The 20,769-nt window shown below is 44.6% G+C and overlaps 1 protein-coding gene across 1 annotated transcript in view; it reads right to left on the bottom strand.

Annotated features, from left to right (window-relative positions):
• Positions 1-20,769, bottom strand: part of LOC139407588 (plexin-B2-like) — a 156,963-nt gene that overhangs the window by 3,422 nt on the left and 132,772 nt on the right. The window contains exons 12-32 of the mRNA XM_071151414.1: positions 20,365-20,452; positions 19,952-20,115; positions 19,395-19,543; positions 19,128-19,239; positions 18,444-18,580; positions 17,929-18,111; positions 17,519-17,627; positions 13,212-13,421; positions 12,841-13,026; positions 12,428-12,564; positions 8,473-8,573; positions 8,009-8,238; positions 7,585-7,766; positions 4,345-4,411; positions 3,763-3,909; positions 2,854-3,010; positions 2,546-2,646; positions 2,086-2,170; positions 1,799-1,947; positions 1,210-1,370; positions 8-155 (exon numbers count right to left, since the gene is read on the bottom strand). Of these exons, the coding sequence (XP_071007515.1) occupies positions 8-155; positions 1,210-1,370; positions 1,799-1,947; positions 2,086-2,170; positions 2,546-2,646; positions 2,854-3,010; positions 3,763-3,909; positions 4,345-4,411; positions 7,585-7,766; positions 8,009-8,238; positions 8,473-8,573; positions 12,428-12,564; positions 12,841-13,026; positions 13,212-13,421; positions 17,519-17,627; positions 17,929-18,111; positions 18,444-18,580; positions 19,128-19,239; positions 19,395-19,543; positions 19,952-20,115; positions 20,365-20,452 (3,003 nt within the window). The remainder of the gene's footprint in view (positions 1-7; positions 156-1,209; positions 1,371-1,798; positions 1,948-2,085; positions 2,171-2,545; positions 2,647-2,853; positions 3,011-3,762; positions 3,910-4,344; positions 4,412-7,584; positions 7,767-8,008; positions 8,239-8,472; positions 8,574-12,427; positions 12,565-12,840; positions 13,027-13,211; positions 13,422-17,518; positions 17,628-17,928; positions 18,112-18,443; positions 18,581-19,127; positions 19,240-19,394; positions 19,544-19,951; positions 20,116-20,364; positions 20,453-20,769) is intronic.

The following is a 20,769-nucleotide window of genomic DNA, read 5'->3' as shown; positions in this document are numbered from 1 at the left end:
GACTCACTCGGCTGAGTTTGTGCTCTGTCTTGGTGCAGGCGTCCATGAAGGTCTGAGCGATGACGGACAGCGAGGCATCCACCACCTCTGTCACGTGGACGTCGAAGGTGAAGTGAGGGTTCTTCAGGATGTTCACCCAGAACCTCAGAGGCAAGCTGGTGGAGGAGAGAATAATTACTATCAGCTATCTATCTACTACAGTGTCAAAAGATCTGCCACACCAAATCATTTATTCATTTGTGATTGAATGTCATGTTTAGTATCACCAAGGTACTATTAGTGGTACATGTACAGCACTAGTAGTACTTATATTAGTGGTACATGTACAGCACTAGTAGTACTTCTATTAGTGGTACATGTACAGCACTAGTAGTACTTATATTAGTGGTACATGTACAGCACTAGTAGTACTTCTATTAGTGGTACATGTACAGCACTAGTAGTACTTCTATTAGTGGTACATGTCAGGTTGACAACTCCTGACGGTTGACTTTCATTTTTTCACCATTCAGTGGAAACTAATAAAACTTTCCACTTTTGAATACTCGATAGCTTCAAAACATAAGTAAACTAATAGGTCCATACAAATCCTCCAATAAAAGGTTGGTCCTGAATATCAAACAAGTCTAAAATAGGTTCAGAGTACTTCTCTGATTAGTTTAAAAGCTGGGCCGATTGAGACAGACTAACATATTAATTCATATTGGCTTGCAACACCTCCCGGGAGATTGAGAAAACAACGGCAAAAAAACAACAACAACAATGTGATATAATAGTACAATTAAATTAGCTGGGGACGTAATTACCATGTCTGTTTGTTGTTATGGTTGATACACACATTCATATTTAATCCAAGAGGCCTCGGTTGGTTTGATAAACAAAGCAAGCCCATGTCGACTGACTGTGGTATAGCATAATGAAATAGCTCATCCCCCTTCCTCTCATTCTCACATCGCCACATCAATCACTGACATCTATATGCAACACGCTGTGTTGAATACTTGAGCTTTAACCAACTTGAAGTTAATTTATGTACTTAAATGCCAAGGGAGCACTCAGATTGAGAATACAGAGGAGATAGAAGTACTTTTATATTTGCATTCCGTATACTGATTACTTAGTCAGTGTGTTTCTTAGAGTGTCATCTCAGGAAGTGGGTTTGTGTGTGCTTGCATATGTAGAAGTGTGTGTGGCTGTGTGTGTATGTACCTGTTGGTCTTCCAGATGTGTACGGTCTCCTCGTCCACGTTGTCATGTTTGAGGGCCTGCTCGTCCAGGAAGTCAAAGAAGTACTTGATGGCGGGTGGCACCACCGACCCGGAACACAAAACGCTGCGGAAGAAGTCATCCACAAACTGTTGCAGGGTTCCCTGGAATAACAGACGCACCAACAGAAACACAGTGTGAGGCAGGGCAGAGAGGTAGAGAGACACCAAGTACCTCTGACCTGCGACCCAGTCAATAACACACTATGAAGACTGAATCTATCACATATTAGCACATAGCCATCCTCAAATAGATTTTCTTACGGAATGAATCTCAAAGATGAATTTCTTTACTGAAGGAAATGTAAAGGCTCGCACACATCGCAGCGAATGTGGATCTAGCGTTTGTCTGCCGATCGTTCAGCGTGCTGTGTTTCAGGGACCAACAGCTGTAGACGTCTGAGTGCCAACATTTAGGCAAATTGGTTGGCAAATTACCGGCGGCACTTTGTTCAAATGTGCTAAGTACTCTCGTCCAGCAAACACTGTTAGTGTGTCTGAGCCTTAACTATAGTAAAACGTGGCAGGCCCACCTTGACAGAGAGCAGTCGTGTGAGATAGATCTCAGTGATGGCTTTGGTCATGGACTTGTCCTTCATGCTGCCCCTCTTGGACTTCATCTCATCCAGCTCATCAGGCCGAACCAGGTGGAACACCTTGTCATCCTCCAGCAGGGCATTTCCTAGTGGAGAGAGGAGACAAATTATACAAGTACTTTTCAGTAACACGTTTCTTAAAGCCTGCAGGTGTAGGTTATAATGCATTGTGAGACTTGTCATACGCATATTGTCTTATTATCATTTCCATGGTGAAGACTTACTCTCCTCTTGGTTATCCTGGTTCTGGTCATAGTTCTGTTGAGTGTGAAGAACTATGGACAGGACTAGAGTAGCATTGTCTCGCACCTGAAACCAACACAGACACAGGTCATCTGATTGGCAATGGGTCTCAGTTCCTAATTCAGAATCCATGCCATTGATTAGACAGTGCCATTGACACATTTCTTGGGGCCTTTATTCGGCATTGTCCGTGGCATTTTTTCATTATTGATCCTGTAAATTAAAGTGGGGTTTTGGGGTGGGGCTCTGTTGGAGCAGGGGGGTTGGGGTGGGGTTGTTGCGGTAGGGGATCAGCCCTCTACCTGTTTGTCTGTATAATCTTTAAAATGCTCAATAAAAAACATTGACCCAACAATTACATTAAATTAGTAAAGAGCAGCATTAGGGCTTCTCTCTGTGACATCTAATAGATAGATAGGTCTGTGGAGGAACATCACTCACGTTGTAGTGGGCCAGCGTGTTGATGCGCCTCCACCTGCCCTCCTTCTGGGACGTCAGGTCCAAGTCTGACAGGATCTGCCCTGTGGAACCAGGACGCCACTCTGTGGCATAGGCAAGAACAGCAGCTCAGACCACCAGCCAACATGACTCACATTCAAATTCACATCCACCACCACTTCATTTACTAGTAGATGGTGCCAATTGTTTCAGGCTTGCTGATGTTAACGTATTCAAATGCAGTATCTTCGCAACACATGGTTTGGAATACTGACGATGTGTGTGTGTGTGTGAGTGTGTTCTCCTCTCACCCAGACTGACGCTGTCCACTTTGGGTCTCTGTGAGTAGGGCAGGTTCCTGTACACCGCCTCGATGATCTTCTCCTTCACCTGAGACACCGTGTCACAGTTCAACACCTTGACGGGCGTCACGTCTGGCCCCTCCCCGTGCACCAGCACCTGCAGAGTCTGAGAGGAGGAACAGAGCCAACACTGTGAGGTCAGCTCGCTGAGGCAGCGTTACAGCGGCAACTACTGTAGGCAAGTGGTACTCTTTGACACCTGACAGGCACTGTCACCTCGTCCTGAGCTGACTATCCTGCAGCCACCGGCAGGGGACTCACTCCCCTCACTCTGACCAGGTGACACAGATCAATCAATTCAGACTGAATCCAAACAACTGCCCACTAGATAGGGAAACAATACATTATACAAAGGATTTATTTGTAATTGAAGACTGTGTCATTTTGTTCTGTCATTCCTCTTTAACATAACCACAGGACGTGAGCTATTGCAACTGTACATGTGTATCATTTGATAATGTCCTTGGAAAATGAATTACCACAGGGTTTCTCTATATAGAGAGACTTAAAAGAAAATAGCTGAGATTGTATTATCTGGCATTAGCAAAACGATACAGTTAAACACTTCTAAGGTAGACTATACGTATACAGTGAGTCAGAACTTGAATTGCATCAGTGTAGGTAGGAACATTATAAAATGACAGAAAGGTATTGAATTGCTAGTGAAGGAATAGCATAAAAAGATCAATATGGTTCATGGAAGCGACACATATCATTGAGATCAGGGCAGTCAGTGAAAAGTCTGTCTGAACAGACTCAGAAGAACTCAATAACACAATAGCAGCAGCTGTCAGCATGGTGAGATGCCAGCGAGCTTGCGTGCTGGAGTAACTGTGGTAACGGGTTGGTGTAACTCACCAGGACACAGTACTCCACGTCGTCTCCAAGCAGGCCCGTGTCGTTCAGGGTGTACTTGGCCTTCTTCACTCTGGCGTCTACTGGACCCTTCTCTGTCTGATGCTTGATGGCCCTGAACAGCTTGTACAGGGGTTCTCCTGCTGAGTCCTGACGACCACACACAGAGACACAGTACAATCAGAACTCTCAGGCACTCTACTTTGACCTTGGCCATGCTGTAGTTAAAATATAAAGGCTATGAAATGTCAACAAAATATTGCTTCTCTTAACTCAGGTAGGCTCCTTGAACACATGCAAGCACATACCCTTACGGAAATATAACATAAAGTGTTCCAAAAACACATGTTTTCATGGGATCACGTGATCTTATGTGAAGTTAACATGATAACGTGACAACATGTAAAGCAACATGTGATAACATGAAACTACACGGAAAAACGTGATCATGTAAAGGGTTCCAAAATCCCGTTTTCACATGATTTCACGTGACATCGAAATCTTTCTGTAATGGCACACTTTACAGTTTAACAATGTGCGTGACATATCAAAAACATACTGAATCAAAGAGTGTCATATCATCACCTTGAGGAACTGGTAAAGACAGATGGACATCCAATTACACAGCATCCTCTCCACCACTGTCTCTGACCTACAGAAGACAAAACACAGGAGTGACTGACACATCTCATCATACTGTCTCTGACCTACAGAAGATAAAACACAGGAGTGACTGACACATCTCATCATACTGTCTCTGACCTACAGAAGATAAAACACAGGAGTGACTGACACATCTCAACATACTGTCTCTGACCTACAGAAGATAAAACACAGGAGTGACTGACACATCTCAACATACTGTCTCTGACCTACAGAAGATAAAACACAGGAGTGACTGACACATCTCACAATACTAATACAAAGCAAAATTTTGAATGAACTACTGTAGAACTCCTCTCCATTCACAGGGCCCATTGTTAGGCATTAGCACATCCAACTAACAGTCATGTGTATCTGGATGTTAGGACAATGGACTAATCAACATAATGAACTCCTTTATAGGGAATAACTACACACATTTTACTGTTGAACAGCCAGTTGAACACTGCTGAGCACAGTTGACAGTTCACATTACACAACCACTCAGTGGGAACAGACAACTGAGCTCTGTTCAGGAACCTGTCACTACTGTGGACTGGAGATAGCCTACAATACCATACCAGAGTCAATATACCATACCAGAGTCAATATAAGAGTGGGAGACATTGAGAAGACACAGGTTAGTTGGAGTAATGGATTACAGCCAAAATCTGCACCGAGCTAAAGGCTAGAGCTGCCACTTTCAAGGAGCAGGACACTAATCTGGACACTTATAAGAAAATCCGTTATGCCCTCAGACGAACCATCAAACAGCCAAAGCATCAACATAGGACTAAGATTAAATCCTACTACACCGGCTCCGACACTCGTCGGGCTTGCAGACGGATTACCAGGACGTGTACTCAGAGCAAGCCCGGACCAACTGGCAAGCATTTTCACTGACATGTTTAACTCTCCCTGATCGAGTCTGTAATACCTACATGTTTCAAGCAGACCACCATAGTCCATATGCCCAAGAACGCCAAGGAAACCTGTCTAAATGACTACTGCCCCGTAGCACCCATGTCGGTAGCCATGAAGTGCTTTGAAAGGCAGGTCATGGCTCACATCAACACCATCATCCCGGAAACCCTACACCCACTCCAATTTGCATACCATCCCAACAGATCCATAGATGACGCAATCTCAATTGAACTCCACACTACCCTTTCCCACCTGGACAAAAGGAACACTTGTGTGAGAATGCTGTTCATTGACTACAGCTCAGCTCATCACTAAGCTAAGGATCCTGGGACTAAACACCTTTCTCTGCAACTGGATCCTGGACTTCCTGACGGGCCGCCCACAGGTGATAATGGTAGGTAACAACACATCTGCGCCTCCCGGGTGGCGCAGTGGTTAAGGAGACTCTGGGTTCGCGCCCAGGCTCTGTCGTAACCGGCCGTGACCGGGAGGTCCGTGGGGCGACGCACAATTGGCATAACGTCGTCCGGGTTAATGCATTTGAGCCAATCAGTTGTGTTGTGACAAGGTAGGGGGCATATACAGAAGATAATTTGGTACATTTTGGTAAAATACCAAGTCCGTATTATTGCAAGAACAGCTCAAATAAGCAAAGAGAAATGACAGTCCATCATTACTTTAATACATGAAGGTCAGTCAATCTGGAACATTTCAAGAACTTTGAAAGTTTCTTAAGTGCAGTCGCAAAAACCATCAAGCGCTATAATGAAACTGGAGGACCGCCACAGGAATTGAAGACCCAGAGTTACCTCTGCTGCAGAGGATAAGTTCATTAGAGTTACCAGCCTCAGAAATTGCAGCCCAAATAAATGCTTCACAAAGTAACAGACACATCTCAACATCAACTGTTCAGAGGAGACTGTATGAATCAGGCCGTCATGGTTCGAATTGCTGCAAAGAAACTAAAGGACACCAATAAGAAGAAGAGACTTGCTTGGAACAAGAAACACAAGCAATGGACATTAGACCAGTGGAAATTTGTCCTTTGGTCTGGAATCCAAATTGGAGAATTTTGGTTCCAACCGCTGTGTCTTTGTGAGATGCGTTGTGGGTGAACAGATGATCTCTGCATGTGTATTTCCCACCGTAAAGCATGGTGGAGGAGGTGTGATGGTGTGGGGGTGCTTTGCTTGTGACACTGTCTGTGATTTATTTTGAATTCAAGCCACACCTAACCAGCATGGCTACCACAGCATTCTGCAGTGATACGCCATCCCAGCTGGTTTGCGCTTAGTGGGACTATAATTTGTTTTTCAACAGGACAATGACCCAACACACTTCCAGGCTGTGTAAGGGCTATTTGACCAAGAAGGAGAGTGATGAAGTGCTGCATGGCCTTCACAATCCCCCGACCTCAACCAAATTGAGATGGTTTGGGATGAGTCGGACCGCAGAGTGAAGGAAAAGCAGCCAACAAGTGCTCAGCATATCTGGGAACTCCTTCAAGACTGTTGGAAAAGCATTCCTCATGAAGCTGGTGTGGGAGAATGCCAAGAGTGTGCAAAGCTGTCATCAAGGCCAATGTTGGCTATTTGAAGAATCTCAAATATAAAATATATTTTGATTTGTTAAACACTTTTTTGGTTACTACATGATTCCACATGTGTTATTTCATAGTTTGATGTCTTCACTATTATTCTACAATGTAGAAATAAAGAAAAACCCTTGAATGAGTAGGTGTTCTAAAACTTTTGACCGGTTGTGTACATATTACCTCAATTACCTCAACAAACCTGTACCCCCCCACAACCTGTACCCCCCCACAACCTGTACCCCTCCCACAGCCTGTACCCCCATGCAACCTGTACCCCGCCCACACATCCTGTATATAGCCTTGTTATTGATATTTTATTTTGTTACTTTTTAAAAACTTTTGTTAATTTAGTAAATATTTTCTTAACTCTATTTTTCTTAAAACTGCCTTGCTGGTTAAGGGTTTGTAAGTAAGCATTTCATGGTAAGGTCTCTTGATCTAAGATAGGTAGAGCTACCAGAACTAAATCTAAGATAGGTAGAGCTACCAGAACTAAATATAATATAGGTAGAGCTACCTGAACTAAAATCTATGATAGGTAGAGCTACCAGAACTAAATCTAAGATAGGTAGAGCTACCAGAACTAAATCTACGATAGGTAGAACTACCAGAACTACTTTGAGGAATGGTAGCTACTGTAAGTGACAGCGGTTGGTGGTCCCAACCTGCGCAGCATGAGTTTGGGGTTCTTGCTGTCGACATAGTTCCCCATGAGTTCCAGCAGCAGGGTCCTCATGATGTCCGTGTAGTACTCCAGCTTCCCATGCAGAGCCACCGTCAGCAGGGATGCAAAGTACACCTTGGCCCGGGCGTTGAAGTCTGGACGTCCTTCCAAGGTCTTGATGAACTACACACACAGTGGAGTTTAACAGAATATGCAGTTAATGGTAATCCAGTTAACATAAACTGTGGATAAATCTTTAACAGTAAACAATTGAAGGGAGATTGCAATAATCTGAAATAGCCATCTCTCCATGTCTCCTTTACTTCTTCTGCCCTACTAGGGTTTTAGATGAAGGAAAGGAGACAAAAGAGCCAGCCATAGATGCACCATTACAAAGACAGTTAAGTGGTCTGAAGGGGCTTTACATTGATGAGAAAGGTCTTGGAGTTAAGCAGGTTAGAGAACTGGTTGAGGGCCTGGCCCACGATGGCCTTCCGTGCCTCAGGGATGTCCAGCTTGCCCGTGATCATCACATCATTGGCCCCGTCCTTGGAGGGCAGGAAGAAGACGCGGTCCGTGTAGGTCTTATAGTCCAGGAAGGGGATTCGCCCCTCGCTAAGTTCGTTGGTATGGTCCTCCATCTCTATCATCAGGTCTGGGAAGGCAAAGGACAAATGTCTGAGTACCTTGCACATGTTCTCATCCTGAGACTTTTAAGCAACACAAACATAAACTACCATATTCGTTACTTTAAATCATGTCTTGATGAAGATACATAGATGTATGGATGTGTAGATGAAGTACGTAATATGAGGTTTAATGAAGTGTAATGAAGACCCTTGGTGGCCTTAGACAATTATGCTTGACAGCTGTGGTTATAATGTAGTACCTGTGAACTCTTTCTTGCAGCGGTCTCGTACACTCTCCTCCAAATTCTCCAGTTGGTGTTTCACCTTCTCATACTCTCTTTCAGCCTGCTGGCTCTTCCTCCTGTGCACACAACACAATCATTAACATGGGCAGAGCAATGAACAGAGACAAAAACCGACACCAACATGAACACTAACTCATGTAACATTGTACATTTGTGTGTATTGCGCACCATTTGGCTGGCTTGGATCCCTTGACACCAAATGAAGTTGTCACCCCCACATCCATGGAGAAAGGTGGTATGGTGTACTGTCCTTTATGTTGGTAATGGAGAAAGGTGGTATGGTGTAACTGTCCTGTATGTTGGTTATCTAGCATAAAGGTGGAACTGTATGGTGCAACTGTCCTGTATGTTGGTCATGGAGAAAGGTAGTATGGTGTAACTGTCCTGTATTCTGGTTATCTAGCCTAAAGGTGGAACTGTATGGTGTAACTGTCCTGTATGTTGGTTATCTAGCCTAAAGGTGGAACTGTATGGTGTAACTGTCCTGTATTCTGGTTATCTAGCCTAAAGGTTGAACTGTATGGTGTAACTGTCCTGTATTCTGGTTATCTATCCTTAAGGTGGTATGGTGTAACTGTCCTGTATTCTGGTTATCTAGCCTAAAGGTGGTATGGTGTAACTGTCCTGTATTCTGGTTATCTAGCCTAAAGGTGGAACTGTATGGTGTAACTGTCTTGTATGTTGGTTATCTAGCCTAAATGTGGAACTGTATGGTGTAACTGTCCTGTATTCTGGTTATGTAGCCTTAAGGTGGTATGGTGTAACTGTCCTGTATTCTGGTTATCTAGCCTAAAGGTGGTATGGTGTAACTGTCCTGCATTCTGGTTATCTAGCCTTAAGGTGGTATGGTGTAACTGTTCTGATTCTGGTTATCTAGCCTAAAGGTGGTATGGTGTAACTGTCCTGTATTCTGGTTATCTAGCCTTAAGGCGGTATGGTGTAACTGTTCTGTATTCTGGTTATGTAGCCTTAAGGTGGTATGGTGTAACTGTTCTGTATTCTGGTTATGTAGCCTTAAGGTGGTATGGTGTAACTGTCCTGTATTCTGGTTATCTAGCCTTAAGGTGGTATGGTGTAACTGTCCTGTATTCTGGTTATGTAGCCTAAAGGTGGAACTGTATGGTGTAACTGTCCTGTATTCTGGTTATCTAGCCTTAAGGTGGCATTTTGTAACTGTCCTGTATTCTGGTTATCTAGCCTTAAGGTGGTATGGTGTAACTGTTCTGTATTCTGGTTATGTAGCCTTAAGGTGGTATGGTGTAACTGTCCTGTATTCTGGTTATCTAGCCTAAAGGTGGTATGGTGTAACTGTCCTGTATTCTGGTTATCTAGCCTTAAGGTGGTATGGTGTAACTGTCCTGTATTCTGGTTATGTAGCCTTAAGGTGGTATGGTGTAACTGTCCTGTATTCTGGTTATGTAGCCTAAAGGTGGCATTTTGTAACTGTCCTGTATTCTGGTTATCTAGCCTTAAGGTGGTATGGTGTAACTGTTCTGTATTCTGGTTATGTAGCCTTAAGGTGGTATGGTGTAACTGTCCTGTATTCTGGTTATCTAGCCTAAAGGTGGTATGGTGTAACTGTCCTGTATTCTGGTTATCTAACCTTAAGGTGGAACTGTATGGCGTAACTGTCCTGTATTCTGGTTATCTAGCCTTAAGGTGGTATGGTGTAACTGTTCTGTATTCTGGTTATGTAGCCTTAAGGTGGTATGGTGTAACTGTCCTGTATTCTGGTTATGTAGCCTAAAGGTGGCATTTTGTAACTGTCCTGTATTCTGGTTATCTAGCCTTAAGGTGGTATGGTGTAACTGTCCTGTATTCTGGTTATCTAGCCTAAAGGTGGCATTTTGTAACTGTCCTGTATTCTGGTTATCTAGCCTTAAGGTGGTATGGTGTAACTGTCCTGTATTCTGGTTATCTAGCCTTAAGGTGGCATTTTGTAACTGTCCTGTATTCTGGTTATCTAGCCTTAAGGTGGTATGGTGTAACTGTTCTGTATTCTGGTTATGTAGCCTTAAGGTGGTATGGTGTAACTGTCCTGTATTCTGGTTATCTAGCCTAAAGGTGGTATGGTGTAACTGTCCTGTATTCTGGTTATCTAGCCTAAAGGTGGAACTGTATGGTGTAACTGTCCTGTATTCTGGTTATCTAGCCTTAAGGTGGTATGGTGTAACTGTTCTGATTCTGGTTATCTAGCCTAAAGGTGGTATGGTGTAACTGTTCTGATTCTGGTTATCTAGCCTAAAGGTGGTATGGTGTAACTGTCCTGTATTCTGGTTATCTAGCCTAAAGGTGGTATGGTGTAACTGTCCTGTATTCTGGTTATCTAGCCTAAAGGTGGCATTTTGTAACTGTCCTGTATTCTGGTTATGTAGCCTTAAGGTGGTATGGTGTAACTGTCCTGTATTCTGGTTATCTAGCCTTAAGGTGGTATGGTGTAACTGTCCTGTATTCTGGTTATGTAGCCTAAAGGTGGCATTTTGTAACTGTCCTGTATTCTGGTTATGTAGCCTTAAGGTGGCATTTTGTAACTGTCCTGTATTCTGGTTATGTAGCCTTAAGGTGGTATGGTGTAACTGTCCTGTATTCTGGTTATCTAGCCTTAAGGTGGTATGGTGTAACTGTCCTGTATTCTGGTTATCTAGCCTTAAGGTGGCATTTTGTAACTGTCCTGTATTCTGGTTATCTAGCCTTAAGGTGGTATGGTGTAACTGTCCTGTATTCTGGTTATGTAGCCTTAAGGTGGCATTTTGTAACTGTCCTGTATTCTGGTTATCTAGCCTAAAGGTGGCATTTTGTAACTGTCCTGTATTCTGGTTATCTAGCCTTAAGGTGGCATTTTGTAACTGTCCTGTATTCTGGTTATCTAGCCTTAAGGTGGCATTTTGTAACTGTCCTGTATTCTGGTTATCTAGCCTAAAGGTGGTATGGTGTAACTGTCCTGTATTCTGGTTATCTAGCCTAAAGGTGGCATTTTGTAACTGTCCTGTATTCTGGTTATCTAGCCTTAAGGTGGCATTTTGTAACTGTCCTGTATTCTGGTTATCTAGCCTAAAGGTGGTATGGTGTAACTGTCCTGTATTTTGGTTATCTAGCCTTAAGGTGGCATTTTGTAACTGTCCTGTATTCTGGTTATCTAGCCTTGAGGTGGTATGGTGTAACTATCCTGTATTCTGGTTATCTAGCCTAAAGGTGGCATTTTGTAACTGTCCTGTATTCTGGTTATCTAGCCTTAAGGTGGCATTTTGTAACTGTCCTGTATTCTGGTTATCTAGCCTAAAGGTGGCATTTTGTAACTGTCCTGTATTCTGGTTATCTAGCCTTAAGGTGGCATTTTGTAACTGTCCTGTATTCTGGTTATCTAGCCTTAAGGTGGCATTTTGTAACTGTCCTGTATTCTGGTTATCTAGCCTAAAGGTGGTATGGTGTAACTGTCCTGTATTCTGGTTATCTAGCCTAAAGGTGGCATTTTGTAACTGTCCTGTATTCTGGTTATCTAGCCTTAAGGTGGCATTTTGTAACTGTCCTGTATTCTGGTTATCTAGCCTAAAGGTGGTATGGTGTAACTGTCCTGTATTTTGGTTATCTAGCCTTAAGGTGGCATTTTGTAACTGTCCTGTATTCTGGTTATCTAGCCTTGAGGTGGTATGGTGTAACTATCCTGTATTCTGGTTATCTAGCCTAAAGGTGGCATTTTGTAACTGTCCTGTATTCTGGTTATCTAGCCTTAAGGTGGCATTTTGTAACTGTCCTGCATTCTGGTTATCTAGCCTTGAGGTGGTATTTTGTAACTGTCCTGTATTCTGGTTATCTAGCCTTAAGGTGGCATTTTGTAACTGTCCTGTATTCTGGTTATGTAGCCTTGAGGTGGTATTTTGTAACTGTCCTGTATTCTGGTTATCTAGCCTACCTGTAGCAGTAGACGGAGACGAGGATGATGAGCAGCATGGGGATGATGACAGCAGGGATGATGATGAAGAGAGGAACCTCATTATTGCTCTCGTAGTGCACAGAGCCCACCACCCACTCGCCATTCCCAAACTTAATCTGGAACACACACAGTTAGCAGCAGCAGCGTTATTATCACCAAAACTGTAGATAGAAGAATGCATTCAAAGCATTATTGGCAACTGTTAACATTAAGTTGCCCTGACAGACACCAAGTTACTCTGGATCTATTTTGGCAAGCAGATTTCAATTACTCATCTTTAGGAAACTGCAGATAAGTTAAAAGATAGCAAAGACAGATCCATGCATCTGTATGGTCCCATGTGTGTGTGTGTGTGTGTGTGTGTGTGTGTGTGTGTGTGTGTGTATTCTCACCAGCAGGTCCAATGTGTCGGAGCTGGTGTCTCTGCGTCTACGGTGGCGTTTGGAGCGGGCCTGGGGCTGGCTGGACGGGGGATCCAAGAACAGCTTGTCATCCTGGAGGGCGTTGACATAGCACGGGACATCCCCCACAAACGCCTGGGCCTCTTTGGCTGTCATGGCTTTTTCAAAACCTCGGCCCTGGAAGTGGAACATGGTAAGGAACTATTGGACGTATTATAGGTAACAACATACTGTAACTATGAGTCAGGAGGAACCGGAAAAAACTCAAGGCCCTAGTTGTAACCTGTAACTAGGTCAGGAAAATTATTGGGCCTAAACATAACATAGTACATTTATGGACCCTATCAGCCTCTAATACTCACAGTGACGACAATGATGGAGGTCTCAGTGATGATCTTCTTGGTGAGGGGGTCGAAGGCAGGGTCAGGGTGGTAGTTGAAGGGCTTAAGCTCCCTCCCCCAGTTGTCCAGCTGGATGAAGGTCCTGAACAAATGGGTCTCAGAAGACCTGTTGACGGCCGGGGTCAGGAACTGGATTACCGTGTTGTTCTTACTCAGAGCCTCCTGGAGGTACTGGGGGAGAAGGAGGGGAGGAGGAGGTCTTTAATAAGTAAGCTTTATCATCCACCAATTTGTGGGGCCCCATGTCCCTGGTAGTATATGGCCCCAAGTCCCTGCCACCTAGGGAGTTAGAGAGGAACAGAGCTGCCACCTAGGGAGTTAGAGAGGAACAGAGCTGCCACCTAGGGAGTTAGAGAGGAACAGATCTGCCACCTAGGGAGTTAGAGGGGAACAGAGCTGCCACCTAGGGAGTTAGAGAGGAACAGAGCTGCCTCCTAGGGAGTTAGAGAGGAACAGAGCTGCCTCCTAGGGAGTTAGAGAGGAACAGAGCTGCCTCCTAGGGAGTTAGAGAGGAACAGAGCTGCCTCCTAGGGAGTTAGAGAGGAACAGAGCTGCCTCCTAGGGAGTTAGAGAGGAACAGAGCTGCCTCCTAGGGAGTTAGAGAGGATCAGAGCTGCCACCTAGGGAGTTAGAGAGGAACAGAGCTGCCTCCTAGGGAGTTAGAGAGGAACAGAGCTGCCTCCTAGGGAGTTAGAGAGGAACAGAGCTGCCACCTAGGGAGTTTGAGAGGAACAGAGCTGCCACCTAGGGAGTTAGAGAGGAACAGAGCTGCCTCCTAGGGAGTTAGAGAGGAACAGAGCTGCCTCCTAGGGAGTTAGAGAGGAACAGAGCTGCCTCCTAGGGAGTTAGAGAGGAACAGAGCTGCCACCTAGGGAGTTAGAGAGGAACAGAGCTGCCACCTAGGGAGTTAGAGAGGAACAGAGCTGCCTCCTAGGGAGTTAGAGAGGAACAGAGCTGCCACCTAGGGAGTTAGAGAGGAACAGAGCTGCCTCCTAGGGAGTTAGAGAGGAACAGAGCTGCCTCCTAGGGAGTTAGAGAGGAACAGAGCTGCCTCCTAGGGAGTTAGAGTGGAACAGAGCTGCCACCTAGGGAGTTAGAGAGGAACAGAGCTGCCACCTAGGGAGTTAGAGAGGAACAGAGCTGCCTCCTAGGGAGTTAGAGAGGAACAGAGCTGCCACCTAGGGAGTTAGAGAGGAACAGAGCTGCCTCCTAGGGAGTTAGAGAGGAACAGAGCTGCCACCTAGGGAGTTAGAGAGGAACAGAGCTGCCTAACCACATAATCCCCTGGAACCTTAATTACCGTATTACATTTCGCCTCTAAACGAAATTAATAAAATCGCTGCTTATCCTGCCCAAGGCATCAGGGGCAGGAGTCTGCAAGGCCACTACAGCAGCTCTGGGGGCACTGTGTGACATTAAGTCCTCTCTGCAAGGCCACTACAGCAGCTCTGGGGGCACTGTGTGACATTAAGTCCTCTCTGCAAGGCCACTACAGCAGCTCTGGGGGCACTGTGTGACATTAAGTCCTCTCTGCAAGGCCACTACAGCAGCTCTGGGGGCACTGTGTGACATTAAGTCCTCTCTGCAAGGCCACTACAGCAGCTCTGGGGGCACTGTGTGACATTAAGTCCTCTCTGCAAGGCCACTACAGCAGCTCTGGGGACACTGTGTGACATTAAGTCCTCTCTGCAAGGCCACTCCAGCAGCTCTGGGGGCACTGTGTGACATTAAGTCCTCTCTGCAAGGCCACTACAGCAGCTCTTGGGGCACTGTGTGACATTAAGTCCTCTCTGCAAGGCCACTACAGCAGCTCTGGGGGCACTGTGTGACATTAAGTAAAACTGGATTGATTATTTCTGGATGAATCAGAGCTTTTTCTGCGTCAATCTTCCAGGTTAGTTATGAAGAGTCCATAACAGTCCATATGTGGTTGAGATAAAGGGATGGTTAAGGCTTTTAGGTTTAGGGCTGAGAGACAGAGACATATGCAGAAAAGCTTAGGACTGCAACCCATGCAACAAACAAAGACAAGATCCCACAACAGAAAGTGGGAAAAGGGCTGCCTAAGTATGATCCCCAATCAGAGACAACGATTGACAGCTGCCTCTGATTGGGAACCATACTCGGCCAAAAACAAAGAAATAGACAATATAGAATGCCCACCCAAATCACACCCTGACCTAACCAAATAGAGAAATAAAACGGCTCTCTAAGGTCAGGGCGTGACAGAAACTGTATATTTTTTGGGTTAAGGTCTGATGTTATTGAGTTGGCAGCACAGTATGTCACAGCTTGCCAAATGCTAAGGAAGGAAACATATTATTTTGTATTTTCTCCCTGTATTATAAGTAATAGACAATATAAGTGCACCAGTCATTCTATTTATTTGTTATATATTTATTTTTCATTAGTTCTATATATACTATTCTTATTGTTGTCACTGTTGTTTTCATATTTTGTATACAGTGCATTCGGGAAAAGTATTCAGACCCCTTGACTTTTTCTAAATTTTGTTATGTTACAGCCTTATTCTAAAATGTATTACATTTTTTTAAATATTCATCAATCTACACACAATACCCCATAATGACAAAGTGAAAAACAGGTTTTCATATTTAAAAAAAAATCATTTATTAAAAATAAAAAACAGAAATAAGTAAGTATTCAGACCCTTTGCTATGAGACTCGAAATTGAGCTCAGGTGCATCCTGTTTCCATTGATCATCCTTGAGATGTTTCTACAACTTGATTGGAGTCCACCTGTTGTAAATTCAATTCATTGGACATGATTTGGAAAGGCACGCACCTGACTATATTAGGTCCCACAGTTAACAGTGCAAAAACCAAGACATGAGGTCGAAGGAATTGTCTATAGAGCTCCAAGACAGGATTTTGTCGAGGCACAGATCAGGGAAAGGGCACAAAAACAAATCTGCAGCATTGAAGGTCCCCAAGAACACCGTGGCCTCCATAATTCTTAAATTGAAGAAGTTTGGAACCAGCAAGACTCTTCCTAGAGCTGGCATCCCGGCCAAACTGAGTAATCGGGGGAGAAGGGCCTTGGTCAGGGAGGTGACCAAAAACCTGATGGTCACTCTGACAGAGCTCCAGAGTTCCTCTGTGGAGATGGGAGAACCTTTAAGAAGGAAACCCTCTCTGCAGCACTCCACCAATCATGCCTTTATGGTAGAGTGGCCAGATGGAAGCCACTCCTCATTAAAATTCACATGACAGCCCGCTTGGAGTTTGCCAATAGGCACCTAAAGGACTCTCAGACTATGAGAAACAAGATTCTCTGGTCTGATGAAATCGAGATTGAACTATTTGGCTTGAATGCTAAGCGTCATGTCTGGAGAAAACCTGGCACCATCCCTACGTTAAAGCATGGTGGTGGCAGAATCATGCTGTGGGGATATTTTTCAGCGACAGGAACTCTGAGACCAGAGGGAAAGATGAACGGAGCAAAGTACAGAGAGAACCTTGATGAAAACCTGCTCCAGAGAGCTCAGGAACTCAGACTGGGGCGAAGGTTCACCTTCCAACAGGACAACGACCCTAAGCACACAGCCAAGACAACGCAGAAGGGGCTTCGAGACAAGTCTCTGAATGTCCTTGAGGGGCCTGCCCGAGCCCAGACTTGAACTCAATTGAACTTCTCTTGAGAGATCTGAAAATAGCTGTGCAGCGATGTTCCCCATCCAACCTGACAGAGCTTGAGAGGATCTGCAGAGAAGAATGGGAGAAAATCCCCAAAAAGGTGTACCAAGCTTGTGGTGTCATACCCAAGAAGGTGCTTCAACAAGGGTCAGTAAAGGGTCTGAATACTTATGTAAATGTGATATTTCATTTTTTATTTTTAAATAAATCATAAAACATAAAACATTTCTAAAAACCTATTTTTGCTTTGTCATTATGGGGTATTGTGTGTAGATTGATGAGGAAAAAAAACAATTTCATCCATTTTAGAATAAGGCTGTAAAGTAACAAAATGTGTATAAAGTCAAGGGGTCTGAATACTTTCTGAATGCACTGCAAGTATCACTTCGCTTTGATAACTTTGACCTTGTCCTTCATGCCAATTAAGCACATTGAATATTAATATGAGAGCAAGGCAGAGAGAGAGAAGCAGAGAGAGAAAGAGAGAGAGAGAGAGACAGAGAGAGGCAGAGAGAGAGAGGCAGAGAGAGAAAGATGGAGAGAAAGAGGCATCGAGAGAGAGACAGAGAGAGGCAGAGAGAGAGAGAGAGGCAGAGAAAGAGAGTCCATACCTCAGTAGGAGTTATGCCGGACCACTTGTCAGCCGAGGCCTGGACCCTCATGATAGCGTTCTGAATTAGGTCAAACCCAGATCCAGTCACCACGATGGTCCTCCCACCGCTGAAACAACATCACAATCACAAAGGGACAAAAGGTACCGTTTTAACCCACTGCTCACATTCACATTTAATCTACAGAAGAGATATCACATTTACGCTACCAACTGGTATCTGGAGAGGAAGCCAGGTGTGTTGGAGATTGAATGCCATTAAACTATACTCTAGGGTACACTTTATTGTGTTTAGACAGGTGGCATCATTCTAACCCGGCGCTTCTCAGTGCAGACGGAGTTGACGTGCTATCTGATGTGAGACAATGTGGAAGCCTCGAGAATAGCCTCGTCTCGAGGACTGGGACTCACCACACAAAGCTTCCCTTGGGGTGGTGGTCCAGGATAGTGGGGTTCTCCCAGAACTGGAAGGCTGTGGGGACGGCTGTGGTGGTTCTCTTCCCATACTTTACTGTCACTGTGAGCAGGTCAGAGGGGACCTTATCCGCCCGGTACTCTCCCATCCTGCAGGTGATGGCTGCACCAAACGTCTCCCTGCAGACAAGGACACAGTCAGCCAGCGACACAGACCGCTCAGCACTAGGGGTCAACCGGGGTCACGGTGCACAGGAGACTAACATGCCAGAACCATGACAGCTAAGTCAATACAGGGCTTTCTTATTAAAGAAAGTCATGCCCACATTTGAATGCAACCCCAACCCTAACCTGCTTGATAGTTCTGTATTCACTTTAGCTTACAACACTTTTTCTTTTGCTCGTTGTCATGCCAAAGAATTGGCTGAAAGCCAACACATACAGATCTAAAGACCAGACAACCGCAACCCTTCTTGACACTGGTTCCCTTCCCAGGATGCAACAGTACTTACACAGTGCACACCACCCCCCCAACGGTGACTTCAATGTCATCCCTGGTGGCTGTGTCCAGGTTGAAACCAGAGATGGTGATGACCGTCCCCCCGGCCTTGGAGCCGTTGGCGGGGTGAACCGAGCGGGCAATGGGGTCCTGGAGGATCAGGTAGTAAAAAACACTCATCATATTCCTGTCTCATCTCTTCCCCCACAAGGCTTTCAAAATGCACACACACCCACACTTCACATTTCCTTCAATTTGCTGAGTAAACAGTTAGGGGGGGCGGTCCCCTGTGGGGAAGCATTAGCCGTGCAAGATATAAAAAAGGCAGTGAAATTGCTCCAATGTATTCTGTTAAGGCACCAGAGGAAATTGAGTCGCCGTATAGCACCTTGTTAAACTATAATACACACAAATCAATTTCATCTTATCGTACTGGGCATTATCTGCCAGTGTGGCATTACCAGAGTAGTTCATTCAACAGAACATTCAGGAATTTTATTTGGATATTACACTTAAACGACATGCCCTTCATGCGGGCCGATAAGAAGCTCTGTAATACAGCGTCTGTATAGCTGTGAAATTGAATGGTGATAGCATAACCAAATCATGTAAAAGCATTTTCCACTTCACGAGTCCACCCTCTCATCCTGAAGTGAAGGAGTGTTATTGAAGTGAAGGAGTGCGGTAGGTTTGTTACCCGGTATGTGAAGAAAGCAGATGACGTTCCTCTCTTCCCTCCCTCTACCTCCACCTCCACCTGGCCCCAGTTTGTACTCAGGGGTTCCAAGGGCCCGATCTCACACACCACGCTGTAAAACAGAGAGACAGGGAGGAAGACATAAGATATTATATTTAGACATTCTAGATTACAGTTCCGATCGAAATCTACTGTTGAGAGGACCACATCAATCAACGTCTATTGTGACAAGGGGACAGCGGTGACTGGGTTGCCAGTGTATGTTACCTGGTGGAGACGGCGTATTTGTTCTCCTGATGTATACAGGGGACCCCCACCACACTGATGGCCTTGATGTCCTCCTTGTGGATGCCCAGGTTGGAGCCCTTGATGGTGACAGAGATGCCCCCCCTCACGGGCCCGTAGCGAGGGATGATCTGGGAGGGGGATTGGGGAACAGATTTAAGATGACAGGCTTTTAGATTTGCACTACCGTACAGCTTTTAGATGACAGTGTATAGAGTGGCTTACAGAGTAGCACCAGGAAATAAGCCACAAACACATGCAGAATGTGACCCCACAGTCTGTGAAAAGACTGCGTTCAGGACTGCAGCTAGTCCAGTCTTTAGAAAATGAGCATTGATCAGAGGTACCCCTTTAAATAGCAAATAACCAGTCTGTTAACTGATCCAGTTGTCAGTAGCAGTCAATGAAGTGATCATTAACATGCGTAGTCAGTCAGTGATAATAAAAGGTCAATATTATTGCAGGTTCAAAGATAAGTTATTAGTATATAGTTAGGAGATAACTACTGAGATAACTACTGTACTGTGGGTGCTACTCACGTCAGTGATGTGTGGGTCAGGGCACTCTGTACCCTGGTCATTAGTACACAGCTTCTCATAGACGCACGACTTCCTTTTGACACACCACACACACCTGTACTTAGGGTCAGCGTTCTTACACAGGCTGCAGTCCTCACGGCCCAGCGAGCAGCTATATAGAGTCACTGTGAAGGAAGGTAAGAGGGACGCCTTGGAATGTCAAGACTATTCTGTCATTTCATTTACATGACACTGGTCATCGATAGTACAAGGTCTGATATGATGTTTGACCAATTCACTTAGACGATTGCAAAAAGTATTGCGTTAAATGTGTCAATGTAAATGTGTTCAATAAGACTTCCCCAGTTGTCATTTATGTCCACATGGTCCTTTGGGACATTGTCAACAGAGTCGCATAAAGATGCACCCTTTACCATTCAGCGTGCTGTCTATTTTCTTGCCAGTCTGTTTGTCCTTCACGTAGAACAGAACGTTGGTCTCCTGTGACTTATCCAAGGAAAACTAGAAACGGAGAAAATAATGAATTATTAATACAGTTTGTGAAAGAAGTGATTAATGACTTCACATTTCCAAAATGTGCCAGATGAAAGTTCTCATTTTACATTTAAGTAATTTAGCAGATGCTCTTATCCAGAGAGACTTACAGGAGCAATTAGGGTTAAGTACCTTGCTCAAGAGCATATCGACAAATTAGTCACCCTGCTCCAGGACTCGAACCAGCAACCTTTTAGTTACTGGCCCAACATTCTTAACCACTAGGCTACCTGCCGTCCCATACACACTTTGGCAGCCACTCCAAAATAGCTGAATAAATCAAT

This window comes from Oncorhynchus clarkii, chromosome 4 (genome assembly GCF_045791955.1).
Source record: "Oncorhynchus clarkii lewisi isolate Uvic-CL-2024 chromosome 4, UVic_Ocla_1.0, whole genome shotgun sequence".
Taxonomy (NCBI): Eukaryota; Metazoa; Chordata; class Actinopteri; order Salmoniformes; family Salmonidae; genus Oncorhynchus; species Oncorhynchus clarkii.
This window is presented reverse-complemented; position numbering and strand designations above follow the sequence as displayed.